The 24601-nt window shown below is 38.1% G+C and overlaps 1 protein-coding gene across 5 annotated transcripts in view; it reads left to right on the top strand.

The window, feature by feature from the left end:
• Window positions 1–15215: 15215 nt before the first annotated feature.
• LOC149840081 (long chain base biosynthesis protein 1b-like) overlaps window positions 15216–24601 on the top strand; it is a 39658-nt gene continuing 30272 nt past the window's right edge. For 2 of the 5 annotated variants that reach the window (XR_016431385.1, XM_090003026.1), the window contains exons 1-4: window positions 15216–15340; window positions 15496–15781; window positions 15885–15979; window positions 17662–17753. Coding sequence is in view for 4 of the 5 variants with exons in the window: in XM_090003026.1 (XP_089859152.1) it covers window positions 15676–15781; window positions 15885–15979; window positions 17662–17753 (293 nt within the window). In the remaining variant the exon portion in view is untranslated. Of the gene's footprint in view, window positions 15341–15495; window positions 15782–15808; window positions 15980–16323; window positions 16572–17661; window positions 17754–24601 lie in introns of those variants that run through there. The other 3 variants (XM_090003028.1, XM_090003030.1, XM_090003029.1) reach the window with 3 other exon arrangements.

The following is a 24601-nucleotide window of genomic DNA, read 5'->3' as shown; positions in this document are numbered from 1 at the left end:
CTGGGAACGACATGGGTTCAATAGGGATTTAGCCTAAAAAAATGACATCGGTTCAATTGAGAACGACATTGGTTCAATTGAGAACGACATTGGTTCACTGAGAACGACATGGATTCAATAGGAATTCATCCTAAGAACGACATTGGTTCAATTGAGAACGACATGGGTTCAGTAGGGATTCAACCTAAGAACTTGGATCAGGAGGACTTCAACCTACAGATCATATTTCTAAAAAATACCAATCCAAAAGAGGTTCGACCTAAGGACTGTAAAGAATATTGGATCAGGAGGACTTCAACCTACAGATCGAATTTTTTGACAGTGAGATTAGTTCCAAAGGGGTTCAACCTAAGAACCATATTGGTTTGACAAGCATTTAACCTACAAATCATATTGGTTTAGCAGGGATTCGACCTATAAACTATCAACTCTATAGAGATTTAACCTAGGGGTCACATCGGTTAAACAGGGATTCAGCCTACAAACTATCAATTCCATAGGGATTTAACCTAGGGATCATAGTTTAAGATGGAAGGGTTCAACTTGTGGGCTTTGAATGAACCAGGTACTAAACTGGGTTTAGAAGGACCAGGTGCTAAACTGGGTTTTGAAGGACCAGGTGCTAAACTGGTTTTTAAAGAAAGATTCGAATCGGAAATCAAATCTTCAAGGAAAAACTAAATGAATTGGGTTTTGAAAGAAAATTCGAGTCAAAACTTGGATCTTCTAGACCAAAACTAAATTGCAGAAAAGTTTGAGTAGGAGTTCAAACCTTTAAAGGAAAGCTAAGCGAATTGGATTTGAAAGAAAATTCAAGTCGGAACTCTAATTTTCTAGACCGATTCTAGACATTTGAATTGGATTTGAAAGAAAATTTGAGTTGGAACTCTAATTTTATAGACCAATTCTGGACACTTGAATTGGATTTGAAAGAAAATTTGAGTCAGAACTCTAATTTTCTCGACCAATTCTAGGATCTGAGGGAAGGAAAACTATACCAATGTAAATTGGATTTGGAAACATTGACTAGGAAGAAAATCAAAATCGGATTTAAGAGTTTCAACCAGTAAAATAAGATTTAGAAAAATACCAGCATGAGCACCGGATTTTGAAAGAGTACCAGCATGAGCACTGAATTTTGAAAAATGTACCAGCATGAATACTGGATTTTGAAAAATGTACCAGCACGGATACTGAATTTTGAAAGATTACTAGTACAAACACTGGATTTGAAAAATTACCAGCACGAACACTAGATTTTTAAGAAATTACCAGCGCGAACACTGGATTTAAAAAAATTACCAGCACAAACACTAGGTTTGAAAAAAGTACCAGTTGATTCTGATGGAAGATTTTCAGTCTTCACCCTCACGATGACTTGGACAACTGTCAGGGCCTCAGGATTTATCCCTTATCCTAAATGGGCAATCTTAGGTTTATCTCTTAACCTGAAGGGGAAATGAATTTGATGCAAGTGAATGCAAATAAATGCATGTGAATGAATGCATGTAAATGCATATGAATGCAAATGTATACAAATGAATGCAAAATGATGTAAATGGACGCACATGTGTGCAAAATGAGAGATTTATTTGATCCTGCCTGCATATAGGATGTTTTGAAGACAATTTTCAAAATAATGCCCCAGTATAATAGGGGAAGGACATTTTGGATAAAGGGAAGATAATTGATGTTCGAAGAATGCTCTCTGAAGGTAACAAAACAACTGACTTTTGATTGATTCATGAGAGACTCTGAAGAATATCACTCCTCGCGGAAGAACATGGTGCAGAGAAGGAGAACAAGCTTATGAGGAAAATTGATAATTTTATTGATGCATTGAAGGAAAATGACAAATCAAGGAAAGATAGACAGTATTGCATCATCCTTTGAAGGCAAAATGAGAAATGGGAAAATGCTAGCATTATCGGCTTTTTGAGTAAGTGAGGAAAAATGACTCATCCTTCTTTTCATCTTCAACAAGGAGATTCTTATCAATGCAATCCTGAACAATGTTCTTGAAGACAAAATAGTGGTCAGTATCGTGTCCTACTGGCCGATGGAATTTACAGAATTGGTCCATGAATCTTCCCATGATCGTGGAAGGATCTGTGGCTCTTGGGAGCTTTACCATTTCCTTGGTCAACATATATTCAAGGATTTCATCGAGAGGTTGCTCAAGAGGAGTAAACTGACGATCGTCACCCCAATCATCCCGCTTTATCTTTTCTTTCTACTGACTCAATTTTTCATTCTTCTTCAAAGACTTTTCTTTCTGACTTGTATGATTGCTCTTGCTATTTTTGTAGTCGCTACGATCGATATTGGCAGAGAAGGTGAAATTTGCCTTCTTTGAATCTTGATTATTCTTGACGAGGGTGATGACATCATAGACCCCCATTCTCTATTCCCATCTCGAGCCACTCGGCACATTCAGTAAGTTCAATGAAAGATTTGGAAGGCGAGGTGGAGATAAGGCCTCTCAAAGGCTGTGAGAAATTGTTCAGAATAATCTGGAGTGTGTGCTCCTCTGAGATGGAATTTCTCATTTTGTTGCAAGTGCCCCTCCATCTGCGGATGAAGTTTTTGGCTTTCTCATTATCTCTTTGCTTTGTATTGTAGAGATGGTTCAACGTTGGCAGCGCTTCAGTGTTGAAAAGGAATCGTTCAATGAACAAATTGACCACTTTATCAAATTCCTTCAACTTAATGGGATTGATGTGCTCTGAGTACCACTTAGCCATTGTTCCCTCTAGACTGTGAGGGAAACAAAAGAAGAGAGCTCGATTGTCCTGCTTGAATCGATTGCATTCTGCAACGAACATAGCCAGGTGAGCCTTGGGATCACCAGTCCCATCAAATTTGACAAATTTTTGGGGGAGATTCTTCAGGCTTTCATCTCCGTCTAAACCATCATAGAAATCTTTGCTTGTGAAAATCCTTTTGCCCATGTCGCGGGTTTGCAGATCCTTAACCATTTTGACCACGTCTCTGAGTTGTGACTGGTCAAGGTCATTAACAAACTGATCCTTTAGCTTATTGGCTGACCCCTGCCCCTGAGTCATCTTCTGAGAAGCTTGCTGAGCCTCACACTCCTCATCGGTGTCATCCATTGACTCTGACTCGTCAGATGTATCTTTATGCTGGATATGCTTCTTGGATATCTTCAGTTGTTTCTTCAATGTTTGCCCCTTGATCTTTTTCTTGGTAGGAATCTTGCCGGAACTGGCCTCTACTTGCTCATTCAAAATTTTCTTCATCATTTTCTGAAACAAAGCGTACATCTGGGGATCAACATCATCATTAGTTTGTTGACTCTGGTTCCTATCAGATCACAACGAATCCATCTCTTGCTCGCTGCTACTGTTAGGGTGCTGAAGTGACACTATTTTCTTCTCAGATCTGGTCTGAACCATTCCACGATGCTGAAACTCTCTGTAAGACAAATGGGATGATTAAAATGAGGAGAAAATTCTTGAAGGCAATGACTTAAAGAATAGAAGGAAAATAATGGATGAAGATCTGAAATTTGGGTTGACAATTTGAAGGATATCCCTTTATCAGGGATGCGATTATTGCTGGGATCACGACAATTGTGTTGTTATTCTATGAGAGGAAATAAACAACCAAGATATGCCTTGTTATCTAGGCGAGGTTGTCAACCACGAAGAAAAAGATATTTTGAAGGAATATAACAAAGTAATGCATAATTGGTAATGAGCTTCCCTATGAACTCGGGAGATTATCTGAGAAGGAAGGTAAGAAGATTTTTTTTAGGAAAAAGCATTCATCACAAAGGGCATATTGCATGAGAGTTCAGAAAATAACATTATGAAGAAAATGACCTCCAAATATAAGGAAAACTGATGATTTTATTGATGTTTTTGGAGGAAGGATGACAAATTTAAAGAAAGCAACTAGAGACTACATTTATTCAGAGAAGCAAAAGCAGAAATGATGGAAATGAGAAAGCATTGGCATTTGTCATCTTCATGAATGATCAGGGAAAGGCTCGGTCAGAACGGCTGACTGGTCTTCCTCTTTAACGGGGTGATTCTTGTCAACACAGTCTTGAACGATATTTTTGAAGATGAGGCATCGCTCAGTATCATGCCTCGTAGCTTGATGGCATTTGCAGAAGCGATTTTTCTATTTTCTTAGGGCGACCGGAGGATTAACAATTCTTGGAAGCTTAACCATTCCTTTGCTCAGCATGTATTCAAGGACCTTTTCGAGTGGTTGATCTAGAGGAGTGAGCTTGCGGTCATGATCCCAGCCTTCATGCTTGGGCTTCTTTTGACTGTTTGTTTTCTGCTGGGAGCAGGATTGAAGGGGTTTGGCCAGAGCAGCCAGCTGGTCTGCTATTTTGTTTTCCCTTTGAATGTCCTTATCAATGCGATCCTGGACGATATTCTTGAGGACGAAACAATTTTTTGTATCGTGTCCTATTGCACAGTGAAACTTGCAAAATTGTTCTTTGAATCTACCCATGATTGTTGAGGGATCGACGACCTTTGGTAAATGAACCATGCCTTTTGCGAGCAAATTTTCTAAAACAATCTCGAGCTTCTTATCCAGATGGGTGAACTTTTGATCAGTGCTCCAGTCTTTGTGTTTTGGTTTTTCCTGCTCTTTTCCTTTATGATGGGGATTGAACTGGAGAGGTCGGGCATTCTGCTTGTCCATTTTATCCTTTTGACCTGTGTGGTCCTCTCTGCCTGGATTTGGGTTTCCTGATCTGCCAGTATGATTTTTTTTCCACCCCTTTTGCTTTTGTCATTGTTGTTTCCCTCGATGTTCACAGAGAATGTGACTGGTGTCATCTCCTCGACTGGCTCATTTTTTATGCTTGACTCGGGTAGCTCCAATAGCATTTTTGTCATCATCTTTTGAAACATCTTGTACATGACTGGATCAATGTCATCTTCACTTGTTTGGTCCTGCTTCTTGACTAGCCTCGGAGAACTCATCTCTTCGACACTGCTTGGTATTGTTCTCTTTCCCGACTTTGTTTGAACTGTGGTGAAATGCCAATGTTTTCTGCAGAATAAAGGAATGGTTTAGATTGAAGGATTTTTGGGAGAAATAGAGATGATGGAGATATTGAGGATGATGATAGAAATTTTGGATAGAATTTGAAAGACAAAATTTGAACATTTGAAAAATTGCAGGCAAGATCAAAATAAGGTTGGAAATTCGAGATCCAAAGGAAAGGCATGAAAAGGAAAATCACCTGGACTTTTTGAGGAAAAATATGAGGTTTTTGAAAATTGTCCAGGGTTTTGATAAAACTGTTAGAAAGATAGACAAAATTTGGAAAATGATGTAAAAGAGAAATAAAAGAGAATTGAGAAATAAAAAAAGAATGCATTCAATCATATCCTACACAAACAATCGTGCACATACAACATTTCTTAAGAAGCTGACTCTAAATGCATCAATTTTGAAAGAGTTGTAGGACCCTAATTCTGACTCTAGGCTCAGATCAGTTGTGTTCAATCATGCTATGCCGATATACTCGAACCGTGGCTCGATGTACGTGGCATAAAGATTTATCTCCAGTTCTAGGCTTGTGTTTTCCCAACATCCTTGAGCCCTGCCGATATACGTTGGACTATGGCCCTTGGTATGTGGTAGGGGGGCGTCATCCCAAATAAGTGGCCCAGTTGTGAGGCTCTGTCCCGAACTATGGTTTTGGAAGAGAGCCCAGCAACGTGAAGACCGGGTAGACATAGGTGGGGTGGTTTTTGAAAAATGATCACATGTAGACAAACAAAGGGCTCTAAGACCTAAAGAGATAGAGATTTTTGAAAATATTGAAGAAACAAATATTGTTTTCATACAAATCCTAGATTGAGGAGTGTTGTATTTCAGACCTAAGTCTAAGTGAGCATGAATAGTTCTCCTCAATTGGTCCTACCAAACCATGCCTAGTCTACATGCACTCCATGTCAGCTAGGTTCAAGTCTAGGCTCCTAGGTTCACATGATATCAGAAATTAAAAGCTGACATTTCATATAACATAATTTTGATAATTGAGCTAAGTCAAAGCACACAATTGATCAGGCAAAAACATGTCCCATCACGGTCGCCAAACCTGTTATCATCACAAAAATTTTCTCCTCTCTTGCGAGAGTGAGAGAAACGATTCTGCGAGTCAAACTCGACCAAAGTTTTTGAAATTGGTTTTGAAAATTACTCGCCTTCATTTTATAAATTTGCGGAAAAATTCTATGGAATGGGATCCGCCTGTCGGTACGAGGTTCAACCGTTCCTGGTGCCTTTACCAGGGGTAATCGAACCAAGGATCAATTGTGCTTTAACTTGACTCAAATATCTAAATCATGCTCTATATTCCTAAAATGCACATAGAATCAAACTTGTGCTATAAAAAATTGAAAGAATGTGAGCTTTTGAGAAATATGATGTTTGCTTGGAATATTGAAATGTGCTTGGAAAATTCTTGAGAAATACTTGGAAAAATCATTGAATTTCATTAAAAATTAGGAATTGCATTAGAAAATGGATCTTGAAGAGAAAATAGATTCTCAGGAAAACTTGAGCTTTTGAGAAAATCAATTTTGAGATTTGGATTGCTTTTCTAAAGAAATGGATTTGAGAATCTTGAGAAAATCAGGAAATTCATTGGAAAAGGATTTTTGAAATGACAAATGGATTCTCAGGAAAATGGGAACTCTGAGAAAAATGATTTTTGAGATTAGAATAGCTTTTTCTAAGAAAATCGATTTTTGAATAGGATTTAAGAATTCTAGGAAAATCAATTTCAGAAGTAATTCAAAGTTTTTTAGAAAATTGATTTTGGGATTTTAAAATAAAATTGAGAACGTGGAAATCTTGGAAAATAATGATTTTGAATTTGAGAAATATTTGGAATCTCATTTGAAAACTCAGAATTCTGAGAAAATCAAATCTTGAAAAAATCTTGGAAAATCTTGAGAAAATTGATTTCTCTGAAATGGAATTGAGAAAAGAGTTTGAAATGATGAAAATTGAATGAATGAATATGAATTTAAAAGATATTTCATTGAGGAATTGGGAAATTCTTTTGAGTTTTGAGAAATGCAGTGCATTTTTTAAGTTAGCCTAAGTGTAGGCTGAATGTGGCTAATACGAAGATCACAAATCTTGGTTTTCTTCGTATTCTGACTATGGCCATAAATATGAATCCCACCAAATTTGTGAACTCCCTAAGAGCTTGTGCACGTGTCAACCATAGTGATTTTGAAAAAATGTGCATATGCATCATACATCAGATATTGAATTTTTTAGAAATTAAACTATATGCAATGCAGTCCTATTCTAAGCTGAAAAGTAACCCTTATTCCAAATTATTGCATCTGATATTACATCGAATTAAAATAAAAGAAAATAAAAGTCTTCTTCCTGGATATTCCTGCAAAACTAAAAAATATGTTAGCATAGAAATGTAGGTTTTTCTAAATTTATCCAAAAATATTGAAAATTATCAAATATTATTCAGATATAAACCCAAATTCATACCCCCTTTGATATAAACATGAGAAATAAGTAATAAAATTCGAAAATAAACTTGAAAATTCGAAATTAGGGTCAAAACGACCAAAATACCCCCGATGACCTTGAAATCAGGGTTTTTAAGAGATTTTTTGTAAAATTTAGAAATTTGAAAATCAAATGAAATAAATCAAACATAATATGATGAAATATGATGATATGCATGAAAATTTGGAAAATTGAAGTTTGGAATTTCGAAATTGAGTTCAAAATGACCAAAATGCCCATAATAACAAGACTATGGCCTTGAAACCAGGGTTTTCTGAAATAAATTTTGCAAAAAGATGAAATATGAAATGCAAATGATATTGAAATTAACCCTAATGTGATATGATATGCTTATTTACATGATAAAAACTCTAAAATGGCAAAAATATCATAAAATATCAAATTTGACTCTATTTTTGCCTCTGAATTTAAAAATAAACTAACACATAAGGTAAACGAACTTGGATTTGAGATAAATTTGGCATGGATACCTAGACTAACCCTAAAAACAGAATGAATCTCAGAAATCTATATTTTTGTTATTTTTTTAATATTTTTGCCTAAAATTTGACCCTTAACTAAAAATCCTAAAAATCAAGTTTTTACCTAAAATGCTAACTCTAAATTGGATTTCGGGTGTTGGACTTCCATAAAAATTTCCCAAATTTTATGGGGTGACAGAGGACAGTAAGGCAAAGATTTTTGCCTTTTACATATTCTGGTTTTGACCTATAGTCGGACCTTGACAGCTCCAGCAAGTTGGACCGGAATCCGGCGACTCTAGGATTTAGGGAAGACAGATAGGTTTCAGAAAAAACTATGGGAAAAATAGCAGACAGATGAGAAAATGGCTGAAATTCTGGGAAAATGACTTTGACAAACAGGAAGATTTCCTCTTTTTACAGTTTGAGTATTCAGATTACGGTTTGGAAATGAGCACATGATTATCAGAGACCTAGATCTCTGAAATTCTCATACATGGGAATCTGACAGATAGGCAAATTAATTACGGGAAAAATACTTAAGCTGTTCTAAAAATTCCCAAATTTTGGGAAAAGATAGTGAGAAAAGTTAGGAACAACTTCCATGTTGGAAGTTTTGACAGACAACCTATGTGTTGAACGGACACAGTAGGTTAGAGTCGGTCTAGAACTTGACAAGGAAAAAGTGAGATTTTCCCAAGGGTCGGAGAAAATTGATTTTTAGCATAACCTAAATCTTATTGGAAAATTCTAAAAATTTACTGGAAAACAGTAGACTTTAATAGGGACTCAGTGTATTTTTTTGAGGGAAATTTGGATCGTCCATCTAGGAGATCTCGAAGGTTTTTGTCTTCTAAAACAGGAATTGGAGTTTCTGGAGATATGAAATCTCAGTTTGGGATCTGATTTGTTTGATAGAGTTCCAAAACTTTCGACAGGAATACAAAGACAAATAACTAGGCTATTATGAATTTTTTTTGTATTTTTGAACAGAAAATCATACATGAAATAATAATGGGATTGCGCATAAAATCGAAAACTTGTAAATCCTAAACAAAATACTAACGAACCATGCCATATGAATAAAACGACTATTTAATTAACAAAATGAAACTAAATGTTGTATGAAGACTACATGGAAGATGATCAAAACAAAAATTATCAGGGAGATGCGATATGTTTTTGGTATTTGGCTATTTCTAATAGGGGATTTGATTCATCTATCGAATGGATCACCCTATTCGTATAGCCCTACTATGACTCACCTATCAACCAAGAAAATGCCATAACATGTGGACTCATGTCAAATCTGTGATAACAACACACAAAAAAAAGAAGAGGAAAAAGGTCCTAGAGGGTAATGGATTTTACCTTGATGTTGCTGAAAGTAGATCGGTTGAAGAAGGGTTGCTTCAAGGTTGGAGCTGGCAGAATTAGCAAGGGCTGAAGGATGATGTTGCCTTGGTGTTGCTTGGCGCCGGCTGGAGGTAAGCACCACCTGGAGAAGGCTGCTGCAAAGACTTTGATGCTGTGGAGGACTGGACCGGTGGCTGGAGGTTGAGGTAGCAGAAGATGGTGCTGCAACCGTGATGCTTGAGAGGACTACTTCAAGGTGAAAGGGGCTGCAATGGTTGAGTTGTCTGCTTGAGGTGTTGTAGGAGGTAGGCTTGGATATGCCGTTGGAAGAGGTGAAGAGAAAGAGGGAGGGAGAGAGAAAAAGAGAGAGAGCTAAGGCAGCCGTGTGGTATGGAGTTAGATTCCTCCTTTTTTTAACAAAAAGCAAACTTAGGTCTTTAATGAGGGTAAACTTAGGGGTTTTTTGGGGGATAATGAAAAGGAGAAAACCAACCCCAACGTGAATCTCTCCAGTCGTATGGCCTTATGGAGAATAGTAAGAGGGGAAAAAAGAAGAAAAGGGAAAGAAGGAAGGGAAGGAAAAGGAAAGAAAAGGGGAAGAAGGAAAAGGAAAGAAGGAAGAAGAAGAAAGAGGAGGCGGGAAAGAAGAACAGAAGAGGAAAGGTTGTACGTGAATGAGAAAGAGAGAAAGAAAGGGAAGAAAGAAGAAAAAGAAAAGGAAGAAAAGAAAAAAAAAGGGAAAGAAAAGAAAAGAAGAATAAAAAAAGAAAAGGAAAATGGAAAGAAAATTCTGGAAATTTTATTATTATTATTATTATTATTATTATTTTTACAAGTGGCACCACCTTGGAGTGGGCCCACATGGTTTTTCAATAAGGGTTTTCAAAATGGGGTGCCACATTGGAGTGGGCCCACACGATTCCTAAAAAAGAAAATGTAAAAATAAAAAATCAAAAACTTTTGTGCGACACCAGTTAAAGTGGATCCCGCTTGTGACAAAGGCAAAAAGAATAAAATAACTTTGTAAAATTCTTCAGAAAAACTTTTGGGCAAATTTTGGCAGTTTTTGAAACAAACTCAGAATTTGAAGTTCAATACCCCGTTGCGAAGCAAATCCAATTTAGAACTTGAAAATTTGAATTTGAAAGAAATCTGGATTGTTTTTCTTGAGAAAATATTTTCAAATTTAGAATTCTGGGGGTAAAAATGTTAATTTTGGAAACCCAGGGTTTGAAATTGATTTGTGAAAACTTTTAAAACTCAATCTGGATTGGAATTTATAAAACTGGAGTTCTGGACCTCGAAAATGAAATGAAATGTGATGAAATGCTGAGAAATGATAAGAAATGACATGAAATGCTATGCGAAATATAGACCCAAGATGAAGAAATTTGGACATTAAACCCCGATTGACACTTGTACCAGTTCAAAAAGTGTTAAAATTGATAAAATTTGCAAAATGGTTCAATAAATGATTTTCGGGTTCTACCGAGCCAGAGTGACACTAAAAATTGAGGTTTAAACTGATTTGAACTAAAATGAACCAGATTGAGTTGGGTTTTAGGGTTTCAGAACTCAAATGAACTGGCAAGACACTGACTTGACTGAACTCCCAGACTGAATTATCAAGAAAAACTGTCATTTTTAGAGAAATGGTCACTAGAGTAAAGTGAATTACAGACTAGAGCTGGGTTTGAGCTGGAACAAAGATTAGTAATATTGACATAAACTAAAATTGAAGCTTGAACACTAGCTCAATTGACCAAACTCAGCTCAGTTTCAGCTCAAAGAGCTAAAACAGTCTAAAATGGGCTCCTAGACACTTGGAAACGGATTTGAACTAAAACTGGAGCACTTGAACTCCTGGTGAGCTCAAGCTAGACTCAGGGGAGTATGACTGGCTGGGAATGAATGAATCCGAGACAATTGGCTTGGATTTGAGTGAGAAATGATCCCATTTTAGCAGGAATGGTCAGAAATGAAAATGGTCTGTTCATCATGAGTTCAGGTGAGCTTCAAATGACTGATATTCTAACTGTTTTGAACTAACCAATGAGCTTAGTTGACTCCGATTGACTGGGGTCCGGGATGACCTAGGGGTAAAGTGATAATTTTCCTAATAAAAATGGGTAAAGTAGTGATTTTCTGAAACAGACTCGGGGTTTGACTCCTACACAGACTTAATAGGGTTGGCACTGCACAAGGAGGTGTGTCTAAGAATGGATGAGAAAAATTTGGGGTGTTTACAGACATGATCTGCTATTTTCTTGATCTTTAAAATACAACATGTAGTGATTGAGACAAGCATCTATCTTTTGATACTCCATACCTAAAGCATTGACTATAACCTTCGCACAATAGAGATTTTGTGGCAATTTCTCATCTTTGGGCAACATACTCTGCACAATAGAGCACAGACGGTCAAAACATGATTGACTCAAATTATACTCTGACTTCAAATTCTGTAGTTGAAGAACTGGAAACAAGATAGTGTGACTCTCGCAACCATTCCACAGTGGCTCATCAACATCTCTAAGTAAGTCATAAAATATACTAATTGCATCATTTGTTGCTTTTTCCTCTACCCCAGTTGGTGCATCACTATGTCCCATAGCAGAACCCATTTCTGGTCCTACGACATCAAATATCAAATCCACATATGAATTATCATGCACCATATTTACCTGTGCGTCAAAATTATTCTACAATTCTTCACCATAAAGCATCCAATTCTGATAACCACTAACAAAACCCTTCCTGTATATGTGATGTCTAATGCCATGAGGTTCTGCAAATCGATTGTTCTTACACATCGTGCAGGGGCATCTGATTCCACCTGTGCGATCCACTATACTGACACTTGCCGTTGCGAATTTAATAAAACTATCAACACCATCCATATATTCATGTGACACCTCATTATCAACAATCCTACAGTACATCCATTCACGGTTTGCAGCCATTTTGTCCTATAATATTACAGATATTATCATCACCAGTTAAAAGAGAATCTTAATAATCTTATGATAAAAAAATATCTAATTTATCTATTAATTCTTGTTTGGTGATTGTTTGTGAGCAATTTTTTAAATGCGTAAATTTTTTTGTGTAACACCATCATATCATATTTATACACATCACGAGGATATTTAGAAATGTGAAATTACATTTCATAAAATGATACATTTATTTAAAGCATGTTTTCATGATATAATTTTATATGAAAGGCATAATCAAATAAAAAATAACTTCGTGCAAGCATGGATACAGACATATCAAACATTGCAATATATTCAAATCATTCATATCAAAACATATATCAAACATGTACCTACAACAAACACACTCCAATGCTGAGCATGAAATTCGTACTCAAAAAATAAGAACACTTCTATTCTCATACATTAAAATCATGCTTAGCATGATCTTCAAACTCCATCAAAGCAGTCCTAGATATCCACAACTAAGTGAGTGTGTGAACAGAAAAGTGTTGCATCTAATAAATTAAATAACATGTGATGCGCTTGCATCACTTACTCACCACGGGTATTTACTCGATTTGAATTGCTTATGCCTTTGCATTTTTTTCTGTTTGCATTGCATTTTTAGCCACATGTGATGTTTAGCACTAAGCATCACATAATTAGCTTAGCAACGTACCCGCGAAACACAAATATACAGTACAATACAGGGATGCGGGCTGGGGGGTTACCTGCGAGGTCACCGAAGATGGGGGTAAGGCGTCAGGGATGTCCAGAATACAAGCGGAAAAGAGTGAGAAAGGGGATGTCCGGACAGGGGTGTCGACCTAGGTCAGGTGCACGACGGAAGGGAGTCGGCAAGGCTGCCAGAGAGGGAGGGGGTAAGAGTGAGTTAGGTAGGAGGGTCGGCGACGATATTGCCGGGCCGGAGGGCGACAAGAGGCGGGCTAGGGGGCGACGGGAGGCAGGCCGGGGTGACAGGAGGTGGGCCGGGGGTGACAGAAGGCGGGCCGTGGGCCGATGGGAGGTGGGCCGGGGGTCGATGGGAGGTGGGCCGAGGGGCGATGGGAGGTGGGTCGGGGGCCGACAGGAGGCGGGCTGGGGGGCGAGGGGAGGCGGACCAGGGGGGGGGGGGGGGCAACAGGAGGAAGGTTGGGGGGGCGACGGGAGGCGGGCTGGGGAAACACGATGGAGACGAAACAGAAAAGAGAAAGAAATGGGAAAAATTAGAGATTTACGGGAAAATTCGCAACAGCCAAATTCTGTCACTAAGTTGTCGCTATTTGGCGATGACTTAGCGATGAAATAGTTTTGTCGCTGATCTGTCCCTAAGTTGTGACAGATATGGAGACAGAATAAAATCCATCGCAAAGTAGCGACGGATTAATGACAAAATATTTTTTGTCGCTAAAATCGTAAATACATGATATTTTAGCGACGAGTATCTTTCTCTCGCTAATCCGTCGTAAATTTGTGACGGATTTTGTCCGTCACAAATATCTGTCGCTAATTAGTGTTTTTCTTGTAGTGAAATCCCAAATCCAATTTCCCTTGCCAAAATAAGTTTGAAGCAAATGTGATTTTTGTAAAAGATGTAATTCTCATTATATTAATTTCTAGCCTTTTGAGATTAAGAAAAGTTAATTACACAATAACAAAACCATATTATCTCCATGCAGTCTGTAACACAAGGACTATGAATCAAATATAAAAGATATATCGAAAAGTTAAGTACAATAAAAAAATGCTATTTTTTCAAAATATCATCTACCTCACAAATATCATGTTTTTATCATAAAAAGTGTCACTTTTTAAACTTTTGACTTTTATAATTTATATGCTTTATATGAGTTACGTATTTTAATATTGTATCTGCTAGTATTTTCAGTTGATATCTAAAAAAAATCAAAGACATATGTCCCAAACCCAGAGTGTATTTTTTTTTTACTTTTTTTTAAATAAGCAATCTGGGGTTAGGAAGGCCTTGCTAGGGCCCAAAATAGTTTAACTGATAATTGTTTTTATCAAATAAATTGTTTAAAACACCATTAATATTTACTATATTCGTACAATATCATAAGATGAGTTATTTTCTTAGCATGGAGAAAAAGGTGATGTTCATACCATAGTAAAAATATCACCAATATCTTTGATTATATCACGATATTTTTCAAAGATTGATAATATGTCAAAAAATATTTTTAAAATATCACCAATTTTTAAAATATCTCATTTTCAAAAAATTTTATCATGTTCATAACACGATAAAACCACTTGTTGTGGTGCTTTCTATATTTTCATATTTTTATTTACATTATATATATATATATATTATATCCAATATTTTTCTTTGATTTTTCCAAAATTGCCTCGATCTTTGAAAATATCACAAGATTTTTCCTTGCTTACATTTCCTGTGAATAAGTTTGCGACCATTTCACACGGAGCGCCCACTAGGGATGTCAACGGGTCAGATCTGGTTTGAATCCAGGTGAGTTTGAATCTGGATTTGACTTTGAGGTGAACGTACCGGGTCTGATTGGGTCTAATGTAAGAAAAAACATACCTAGGCCCTATAAATATTGCATGAACCAGACCCACTCCATACCCAATAAAAAAATAATTTTTATATTAAAAAATCATGAGTTTTAATGGAGCTCGGTTTGGACCCGGGTCTAGTGTGATATTTAACAAGCCATACTCGGCTCTGTATACTAATCAGGTCAGATCCGGGTCAAATCCAACCATTGACTGCCATCCCGAGGCCACTATTTGAAATGGACTAAGCGAAATAAGTTAGTCGAATGTAATAGCGAAAAGTTTGTCACTGTTTCTGCAAACAGTTGGTAAGTTTAAATAACGAAAAACCTCCTCCTCCTCCTCCTCTCTCTCTCTCTCTCCAAGCACCATTGCGTTGGGCATCAACGGCGTGTTCCCGCAAAATTCCCGGCGAAGTTTTTCCATTGGGTAGGCGGGAGAGTAAGTTCCTCTTCTTTCCCATCGTCTGTTTTCCTCGATTTTTTAGTTTCCGTACTCGAGAATGTGGGAAAACGCATCCTGATCGTTTTGGCGAATCGATTGTCCGATGGAAATCGAAATTGTTTTCCCTGATTCCGTTTATTTCTTTCCGGTAGATACAAAACCAAACGGTGGGATCGAACGATTCCGGAATTGGTGATCTGGCGGCCGATCGTAATCGGAATGCTCGGATCGAGAACGATCGAGCTCAAATGTCGCTCTTTTGGCATTGAATTGATGTTTGTTTGCTTGGTTTGAAAGAGCTTCGTGGGGGGAAGAGCCAAGCCTTCGAAGCGATGGCGTCCGCTGTTACGAGCATGGCGACCGAGGCGTTCGATCGAGTCGCGGCCGCTTTCGACGTGCCGTTCGCTCGCGCCGTCGTCTTCGGAGTGCACATCGACGGTGAGAATTGTTTCCGTATCGCGTTGCAATTTAGGAATTTGCGTTCGAATTTGTTGGGGGTTTTGAGGCGTTCTGTTCTTTTTTGGGGTTTCTGTGATCGAAGGGCATCTGGTGGTGGACGCCATTCTAGTGGCTGCGATCGTCTTTCTGCTTCTGCAGAAGAGTTACAAGCCGCCGAAGAAACCCCTTACCGAGAAGGTGCGTTCTGCGTATCTAATAGTAGCTATGCTGTCAATTGATTTTGTTTCTTTGAGCGAAATTTGAATTTATATGTGTCGGAAATCGATATGACGATATGTATTCTGCGACATTCTCTTATATTAGAGTGTAGTGTTTCATTAAGGAATTCTTTTTTGGATAAAACCTTGTAAATCGGAAGGAAAATACGCAGTTTGTTGTTCATATGATGGGATAGAATGAAGGGAATCGCGTCTCTGTATCAGGGGGAACTGGTGATTCATTCTTATGGTTTTCAAGCTAATATTTAGCTATTTGATTTACATTGAACTAATTTGTTCTCATTTGAATGTTGAGTGATACAGTAGTAGCAAATGCTGCTGATGAAGTGTTAGCTGGCAAGTTTATGCTTGGCGGGGTGTGCATGCACCCACTTATCCAGAAAAGTTTGGACACATTTGGACGTTGTGTTGCGGAGCAAAATTCATTGCCTAACTTATCCCACTTTTCTGGATAAGTAGGCCAAACGGAGTGCCTCTAAAATTGTTGCATTAATTTCTGTCATTGTTTACATCTTGATCTTGATTATTGAAGTGTTCGATAGCTGCTTAATGTGAGTACACTACCTTATCATTGAAATTCTGGGCGTTGTTTCGTTTGACAATGTTCTTGACTGTCGCTTTTACCCTTGCATGTTTTTTCTTGTTGCATTAAATTGTAGTTTTTTTTTCTTAGTACGTTGATGCATTAATATAGCTTTTGTATTTATGTTATTGATCTCTCATGGAAAACCCCTGAACAATGAACTCTTGCTTCCTATAAGCTTCTAGTGCTTCTGAGATCATTTTCATGGAACTTCTTCCTGCTTTCATTCTTGGACTGTTTGTGAATTTGAACACATGGATTTAACCATGTAGGATTCATCTTAATTGGTAAGAAATTTGTTTCAATGGGGAAGAAAAAAGTATTTATTGGTCGAATATTCTTCTGGAGGCACTCTTTCAGCAAGATTTTATCATTCATCTGCTTATTTGCTTTCTATTTGAGATCAGGGAAGTGGCTTCTCTGCCTGGTTTACCCCTATACTTATGTTCATACACCTATTTATTTATTTTTCTGCTGGATGGTAGTTTTCCAGGCTATCCTGATGTCTGGGAACAGAAGTAGCTTTCAACTTTTGTGGGTTGAATTTCTTTGGACATGCAGATACTATCTATACGAGCTCAATGTGCCTAAAGTGATGTTGTAACTATGATATAGTTAAAATATATAAACTTCAGGAAGATACCTTTAACCTGAAGCAAATCTATGGGTGTTTTCAGTAATAAGAACCGTTCCATTGCCCAGAGGAAATTGTCAAATCATAACAAGTTGTCTAAAAGATGGTGGGGTCCACTTTTTTCTCAGGAGCGAACAAGAGATGGATATGTTCCTCTTGGAGAAAATTGCCATTTTGGAAGTTTTTTTTTTCTAGAGAAGATGTCTGACCTTAGGAAGTCTGATTTTTTTCCAATCAACTCTCTTTGCTCATGTTTTTCAAAAAGATTTTTCTTCTTTTGATTCAAACAAAGATAAAAACGACATTTACATTAAAGGATGAACTTGCCTCTTGGACAAACTTTTCTCTATGATAAAAATGTCTAGGCAATCAAATGACTTTTTTGCAAATGGTTATCAGATGCATTATTGTTAACTTTGTGCAGGAGATAGATCAGCTCTGTGAAGAATGGATCCCTGAGCCCCTTCATCCTCCTATTACAAAAGAGATGCATTCTGAACCACCAATCCTTGAAAGGTAGATTTGATCTTTGTTTTCACTTTTCCCTTTTCATTTCACTCTTTTCTTGGCTTGTGTAGATTTCAAATGTTTGCCTTCTGCTCTATGTAGCATGAACACTTCTAAAAGGGCAACACACCCGTGTTGCACCTGCGTTGGTGGACACGAGTTCCATAGTGTCAAGTGCGGTCAACCATACTAGGGTCCATTTCCCAAGGTTGCAGACTAGGAAGCAGAAGCGGGAAACAATATGGGAAGCAGAAGCAAGAAGCGATGCATTTTAAAATGTATAGGAAGCGGGAAGCGAGGAATAAAAAAAATAATATAAGAATTGAGTGGGAATCAAAATGGAACGAAAATAAAAGTAACTATTCTTAAATTTTATGATTTTTTACAAAATCTAAAAATGATGATTGCCAATTTAAAGAAAGCACATGAAAGTGAGTAAGAAGCATTTGAGAAAACACATAAAAACATAAAAAATAGAGTGAAAAACATATAAGAAGAATATATGAAGCGTGTGAAAAGCATAGACGAAGCGCGGGAGAGTCAAGATTCCCATCAAGTTTTGGAAGCGAGGAGTATCACGCTTCCGAAGCGAGTTTCTGGGAAGTGGGCTTCCGACCTATCTAAGAAGCTTTCAGTAACTCTGTCCATTTCTGTCTGAAACTGGACTCCATTAACCCTAACTAAGTACAGTTTTATCTCAATGACACACATAAATATGTCATACATATACATACATACATGCACATAAATGTCTATATAATAAATAAATCAATAAAGTAATATATATATATAGTAATGATAGAGTGCTCCTGGAATACCTACTCCCACTTAATAAAATCTCTAAATTTTCAAAATTTTGATTTTTTTTTGTTGATCAGACCCTATAGATATGATCTACAAGCTTTATTTAGTAGAAAACACGTTTTAGATCGTGTGATTATGACATACATGTAGTTTTTTTAAGATTTCAAAAATCAACAGCTCACAACAACAACAACAACTACTACTACGCCTTCATCCCAAAACAATTGGGGTCGGCGATATGAACCAAAAAAGAAAATCATTCTGGGTCTTCCACCTGAATCCTTCTCCTCCAATCGTTTCTATCCAATGCCATGTCCTCGTGAGGTTCAAAGCATTCATATCCTTTCCTATCACCTCCATCCATGTCTTCCTAGGCCTACCCCGACCTCTTTTAACTAATATATTTTCCCATTTCTCCATCCTTCTAACTGGAGCATCATTAGGCCTTCGCCGAATATGTCCAAACCACCGTAAACGATTCTCTCTCATCTTATTTTCAATGGGTGCAATGCCTACTTTCTTACGTATCTCCTCGTTCCGAATCTTATCTTTTATTGTATTTCCACACATCCATCTCAGCATACGCATCTCACCTACACTCATTTTTTGAATATGATGTCTCTTGGCAGCCCAACATTCCGTACCATATAGTAAAGCGGGCCTAATAGTCGTCCTATAAAACTTTCCCTTCAACCGCAATGGCATTCTACGATCGCACAACACTCCAGTTGCACTTTTCCATTTCATCCACCCAACCTTTATCCTATGATTTACATCTCCATCAATTTCTCCATACTTTTGAATGATAGATCCCAAATATTTGAAACAACCATCCACCGGTATTTCTTGCTCACCAAGCTTCACTACACTCCCATCACTACTTCGTTGCTTACTAAACCGACATTCCATGTATTTTGTGTTACTCTTAGTCAACTTAAAACCTCTTGCTTCCAATGTCTGTCTCCATAATTCTAACTTAGCATTAACCTCAGCTCTAGACTCATCAATCAAAACAATATCATCAGCAAACAACATACACCACGACACATTTTCTTGAATTGATCTCGTAAGCTCATCCATCACTATAGCAAATAGGAAAGGGCTTAAAGCATATCCTTGATGTAACCCAACCGTTATAGGAAAATTGGTTGTCACCCCTCCACAAGTGCGGACATTGGTTACTACTCCTTCATACATATCTTTAATTATACTAATGTACTTGAGAAAAACACCTTTCTTCATCATTGTCCACCAGAGAACGTCCCTAGGTACTCTATCGTATGCCTTCTCCAAATCAATAAAAACCATATGCAAATCTTTGTTCCTCTCTCTATTTCTCTCAATAAGTTGTCTAAGAAGATGTATAGCTTCCATAGTTGATCTTCCAGGCATAAAACCAAATTGATTCTCCGCTATCATGACAACCTTTCTCAACCTAGACTCAATCACCCTCTCCCAAAGTTTCATAGTATGACTAATGAGTTTTATACCATGATAGTTTGTGCAATCTTGTATATCACCCTTATTCTTATATAGAAGCACCAAAATACTCTTCCTCCACTCATTAGGCATCTTATTTGTCTGCCAAATCTTGTTAAAAAGATTTGTCAACCATTCTAAACCTTTCTCTCCCAAGCATTTCCAAGCCTCGATAGGTATACCATCTGGGCCAACTGCCCTTTTTGATTTCATTTTCTTCAAAGCCTCTGCAATTTCTTTCTTTTTAATCTTGCGCATGAAGTCACGATTCATCTCATGAAAAGGAATGGAGAAGTCTTCAAGATCCTGAGCTTGACTTTCATTAAATAGCTTATCAAAATAATCTTTTCATCTCTCCTTAATCTCCTCATCTTTGACTAAAACCCTTTGCGTTTCATCTTTGATACATCTAACCATACCCAGATCCCTCGATTTCCTATCTCTCATCTTTGCAAGCTTATAAATATCCTTCTCGCCCTCGTTGGTATCCAACTTGTCATAAACCTCCTTATATACCTTATCCCTCGTGTTCCAAACTACTTTTTTAGCTTCCTTCTTTGCTATCATATACTTCTCCAAATTCTCATTATCATGACTCTTACTTAGATTTCTATAACACTCTCTTTTAACCTTAATAGTTAATTTGACATCCTCGTTCCACCACGATGTATCCTTAATAGTTAATTTGACATCCACGTTGCACCGCCTTTAGACTCACCCAATACCTCCTTAGCCACCTTTCTCATGCCACCCTCTATCTTATTCCACATTGATTCTGAATCCTCCTCGAGACACCAATCAACTTCCTGAACTACACGCTCTACAAACATTCCTTGTTTAGCTCCTTTCAGTGCCCACCACTTAATTCTAGGATCTATCCTATGTCTATCCCTTTTGCGGCATTGTCTAATTCTAAGATCTAAAATTAAGACTCTATGTTGTGTAGTTACACTTTCTCCCGGTATAACCTTACAATCGATGCAACAACCCCTATCTCTTTTTCTAAGTAGGAAAAAATCTATCTGACTCGTATTAACCCCACTTTTAAATGTTACTAGGTGAGACTCCCTCTTCCTAAACCCAGTGTTTGCTAAGATCATATCATAGGACAAACCAAAATTTAAAATCCTTTCTCCACTTTCGTTTCTTTCTCCTATACCATAGCCTCCATGGATACTCTCAAATCCATCCCTACTAATGCCTACATGCCCATTAAGGTCACCGCCGATGAAAAGCCTTTCTCCATAAGATATCCCTTGTACTACTCCATCTAAATCTTCCCACAATTGACGCTTAATGGAATCATCTAAACTTACTTGAGGTGCATAAACACTAATAATATTAATAATATCCGTACTTAATACTAATTTAATAAGTAAAATCCTATCACCCTTCCTACGAACCTCAACTACATTATGTATAAACTCATGAGTCATAACAATCCCTACTCCATTCCTATTCCTATTTATTCCTGTATACCAAATCTTATATCCCCAAGGTTCTATCACTTTTGCTTTCTCACCTACCCATTTGGTCTCTTGTAGACATAAAATATCAATCTTTCTCCTACACAGCTCACAGTGTACCAAAATTTCATGACTTAAAAAATCTATTTTTATGTCCAAAAAACATGATCCAATCCAATACATGATTTCTATCAAATAAACTATATTGATTACATCTATGAGCTCTAATTGAGAATATGCAACCTACAACTATGAATTCTAGTATGTGAGAGTAGGTTACTTATATATATATTTATATATATACATATATATATCCACACCCTTGTACCTACGTTTTTTGAAATTGCTGCATCCACACCTATGTGACATAGCTTCTGCTGCTTTGTTCTATAAACAAGTTCGTGTTGCAAGCTCTTGCCTTGGTATGTGTGCTCGTTAATAAATCATGGTTCTTGGCGCATTTTGCATTTTTATCAATTCTCACTTCATATGTAAGACTTTTCTTTGCTGCCAAATGATATTAATAGGGTTGTTTCAATATACCAACTTATGTAGAAAGCCAAGATACAATGGATTATTGCATTGTGCTCTAAAGTGCAATTTCTCACCTTATCCTGCATTTCTAGATAAGTGGGTGCATTTGAATACCCCTAAGTTGAAACTCGAGAGAATTCATTCTATGACTTGTTTTGAAGAGATTTTTGCTTGAATGTTTCTTGTCTTTGTCGTCTATGTATATATGATTAACTAAGGGCTTGTTTATTACATTGGAGGAGAGGGAATCTCCTTTCATGAGAAAGGGGCTTGCAGTTCGAAAAACCAATGCGTTGCCTTTTTTCCATATAAAATTGCTTCCTCGCCCCTCCCGATGCGCTCACCATTTCATATGAAATGGTGAGTCCTATGGATAATTGCAGGGTCCAATGCACTTCCACATAGGCAGTGCATGGGCCCTGCATTTTCCCATGGGTCTCTTTGTTTCACGCTGGCGGTGTACCTGGTTGGGGTTGTGCCTTCTTCTTGTCCTCGCTGCAACCGAGACCCGAGAGAACGAACAAAGAGAGACAAGAGAGAGAGAGAGAGAGAGAGAGAGAAGGGGCCTTTAACCCCATTTGACCCGACCTTACAAATAGTGTGTGCCTCATGTTGAGGCATGCTTTGTCATGAGGCGTATGCCTCATAGCGTACAAAGCGTACGACTTGGGGTAGTAACGCTTTTTTTAACGCCTCAAGGCAAAAGGCCCCTTGCCTTGAGGTGAGGCATGCCTTTTGCTCCTTGAGGCACATTTTTAATAGCACTGGTCTGGGCCGTGATACAGTAAAAGAGTTATGGTAACGATACCAGTAGTGCCTCTTGCGCAAACGGTTGAGTAAGCGTGGGGCTTCTGTTCACAAGACAAACACGTCCCAAAACAACGGTCGAGCACCTAGGTTGGTCAGACCCTCCTAAAAGTACCTAGGTTGCACCAAAATACGTACTCGGCTTGGTGTAGGTTGCGAAAAAAATTCAGCCACACGTCTACAAAGCCTTTGGGTCTGTGGTCCAACTCTTTGGACACCCAAAAATTATCATGGGTATAGGAAACAAAATTGAATCCTCCTGATTCGAGTTAGATCAGTGTTGGATCTGATTTAGGACTCTGCACGATAAAATCCAATGCAACGAAATTGAAAAATATAACTCAGAAATTTAACATGCCCACCGAATTGTACCTGAACGGAAGCAGGAAGGGCGTGGGCCCTTGCTATGTTGATCGGGCAGTCTATTGGTCGGCGTGTCTCACAGGAACAATGCTCTGATACCAAAAGATAGAATCCGATTCCCAGAGGATCGGTTTTGGCCTTTTGGACCGCAGATCCAAGCTCGAAAAGGAACATGGCCTGCATGGCTAGGGCCGGGTTGAAACTTAGGTTGTGGCAGGGTTGCAGCAGCAACAAAAGAGGCAGGGACACGACAACAACAACCACGACGGAGGGCTGGGCGGCATGTTCGGTAGGTGTCAGACACGTTGTAGCAAGCAGGGAAGTGTCGCCGGTAGGGACATGGCTATGCGGGTAAGGTGAGAGGGGCATGTCCCAGGGTAGGGGACACAACCAAGCGGGGTGAAAGGGGGATGAGAGGCTAGGGTGTGCCTTAGGGCAGGGGGACACAGCTAAGAGAAAATGATAGGGAGAGTGATGGGGATCTCGCCTGGAGGGCCCGAGGATCGAGGTAGAAGGCACGACTGGAAGGGAGACATACATTTCCGATGGGTTGGTAATGAGCTGGGATGAATGAACAGTTGAGGGAGTAGAGTCTTTCCCTCTGAGAGCAATCGCGCATACACACCAAGAATGAAATTTATAGGTTTAAATCAATAAATCTCATTAAAAAAATAAGGAACTATACATGCCTAATTATAGAAACAAGGAAAGCTAAAAGAGTAAAATACATATCTACAATCCATCCTAGAGAGGACTCTGGGGTGGGGCATCCCACCAGAGTCCCGGCCTGAGAAGGACTCCAGGTTGGGTGGGTCTCTTAGAGAATCTTGGAAGAAGTGGGGGACTCTCTCTCTCTCTCTCTCTCTGTGTGTGTGTGTGTGCAGTCCCAGCTGGGCGGCACTCCAACTGGGTGGGTCCTAGGAGTGGATCCAGCTGATCACATGTGGGTCTTTAACACTAGCCAAACGGCTACTTGGAGGAGGTATTCCTCTCTCTCTTTTTCTCCCTCACTCTCTTATATAAAGAGTGTGTTTAAGTGAGAGAGTGATGGGTAGATTAGGTGTGTGTATGAGTGTGTTTGTAGTGAGGATAACATGTAATTTTACCGTATATTTTTTATTAATAAAATTATTAATTTTTTACTTCTTGGGTCTTTCTCTTGTCTATGATATGTTTGTTGTTTATATCCAAATGCATTATGTTACGGCATTTGGATTTCATTTGTCTAATAGAATTTAGTGTTATTTTTTATTTTCATTATACCTTGGATTCCGTGCCTTTTCATGATAAGGGGATCCAATGATTATATGACCAAGAAAGAACTTCTGCATTGGTTTTCAAATTGCTTGAACTTATGTTTGTTGGCTGGATTCAGATTAGATTGACACATATCCTAATCCTGAT

This window comes from Nuphar pumila, chromosome 4, assembly GCF_984573655.1.
Source record: "Nuphar pumila chromosome 4, dmNupPumi1.hap1.1, whole genome shotgun sequence".
In the NCBI taxonomy this organism is placed as follows: Eukaryota; Viridiplantae; Streptophyta; class Magnoliopsida; order Nymphaeales; family Nymphaeaceae; genus Nuphar; species Nuphar pumila.
The sequence above is the reverse complement of the archived record's forward strand: the minus strand, read 5'-3'. Positions and strand labels throughout refer to the sequence as shown.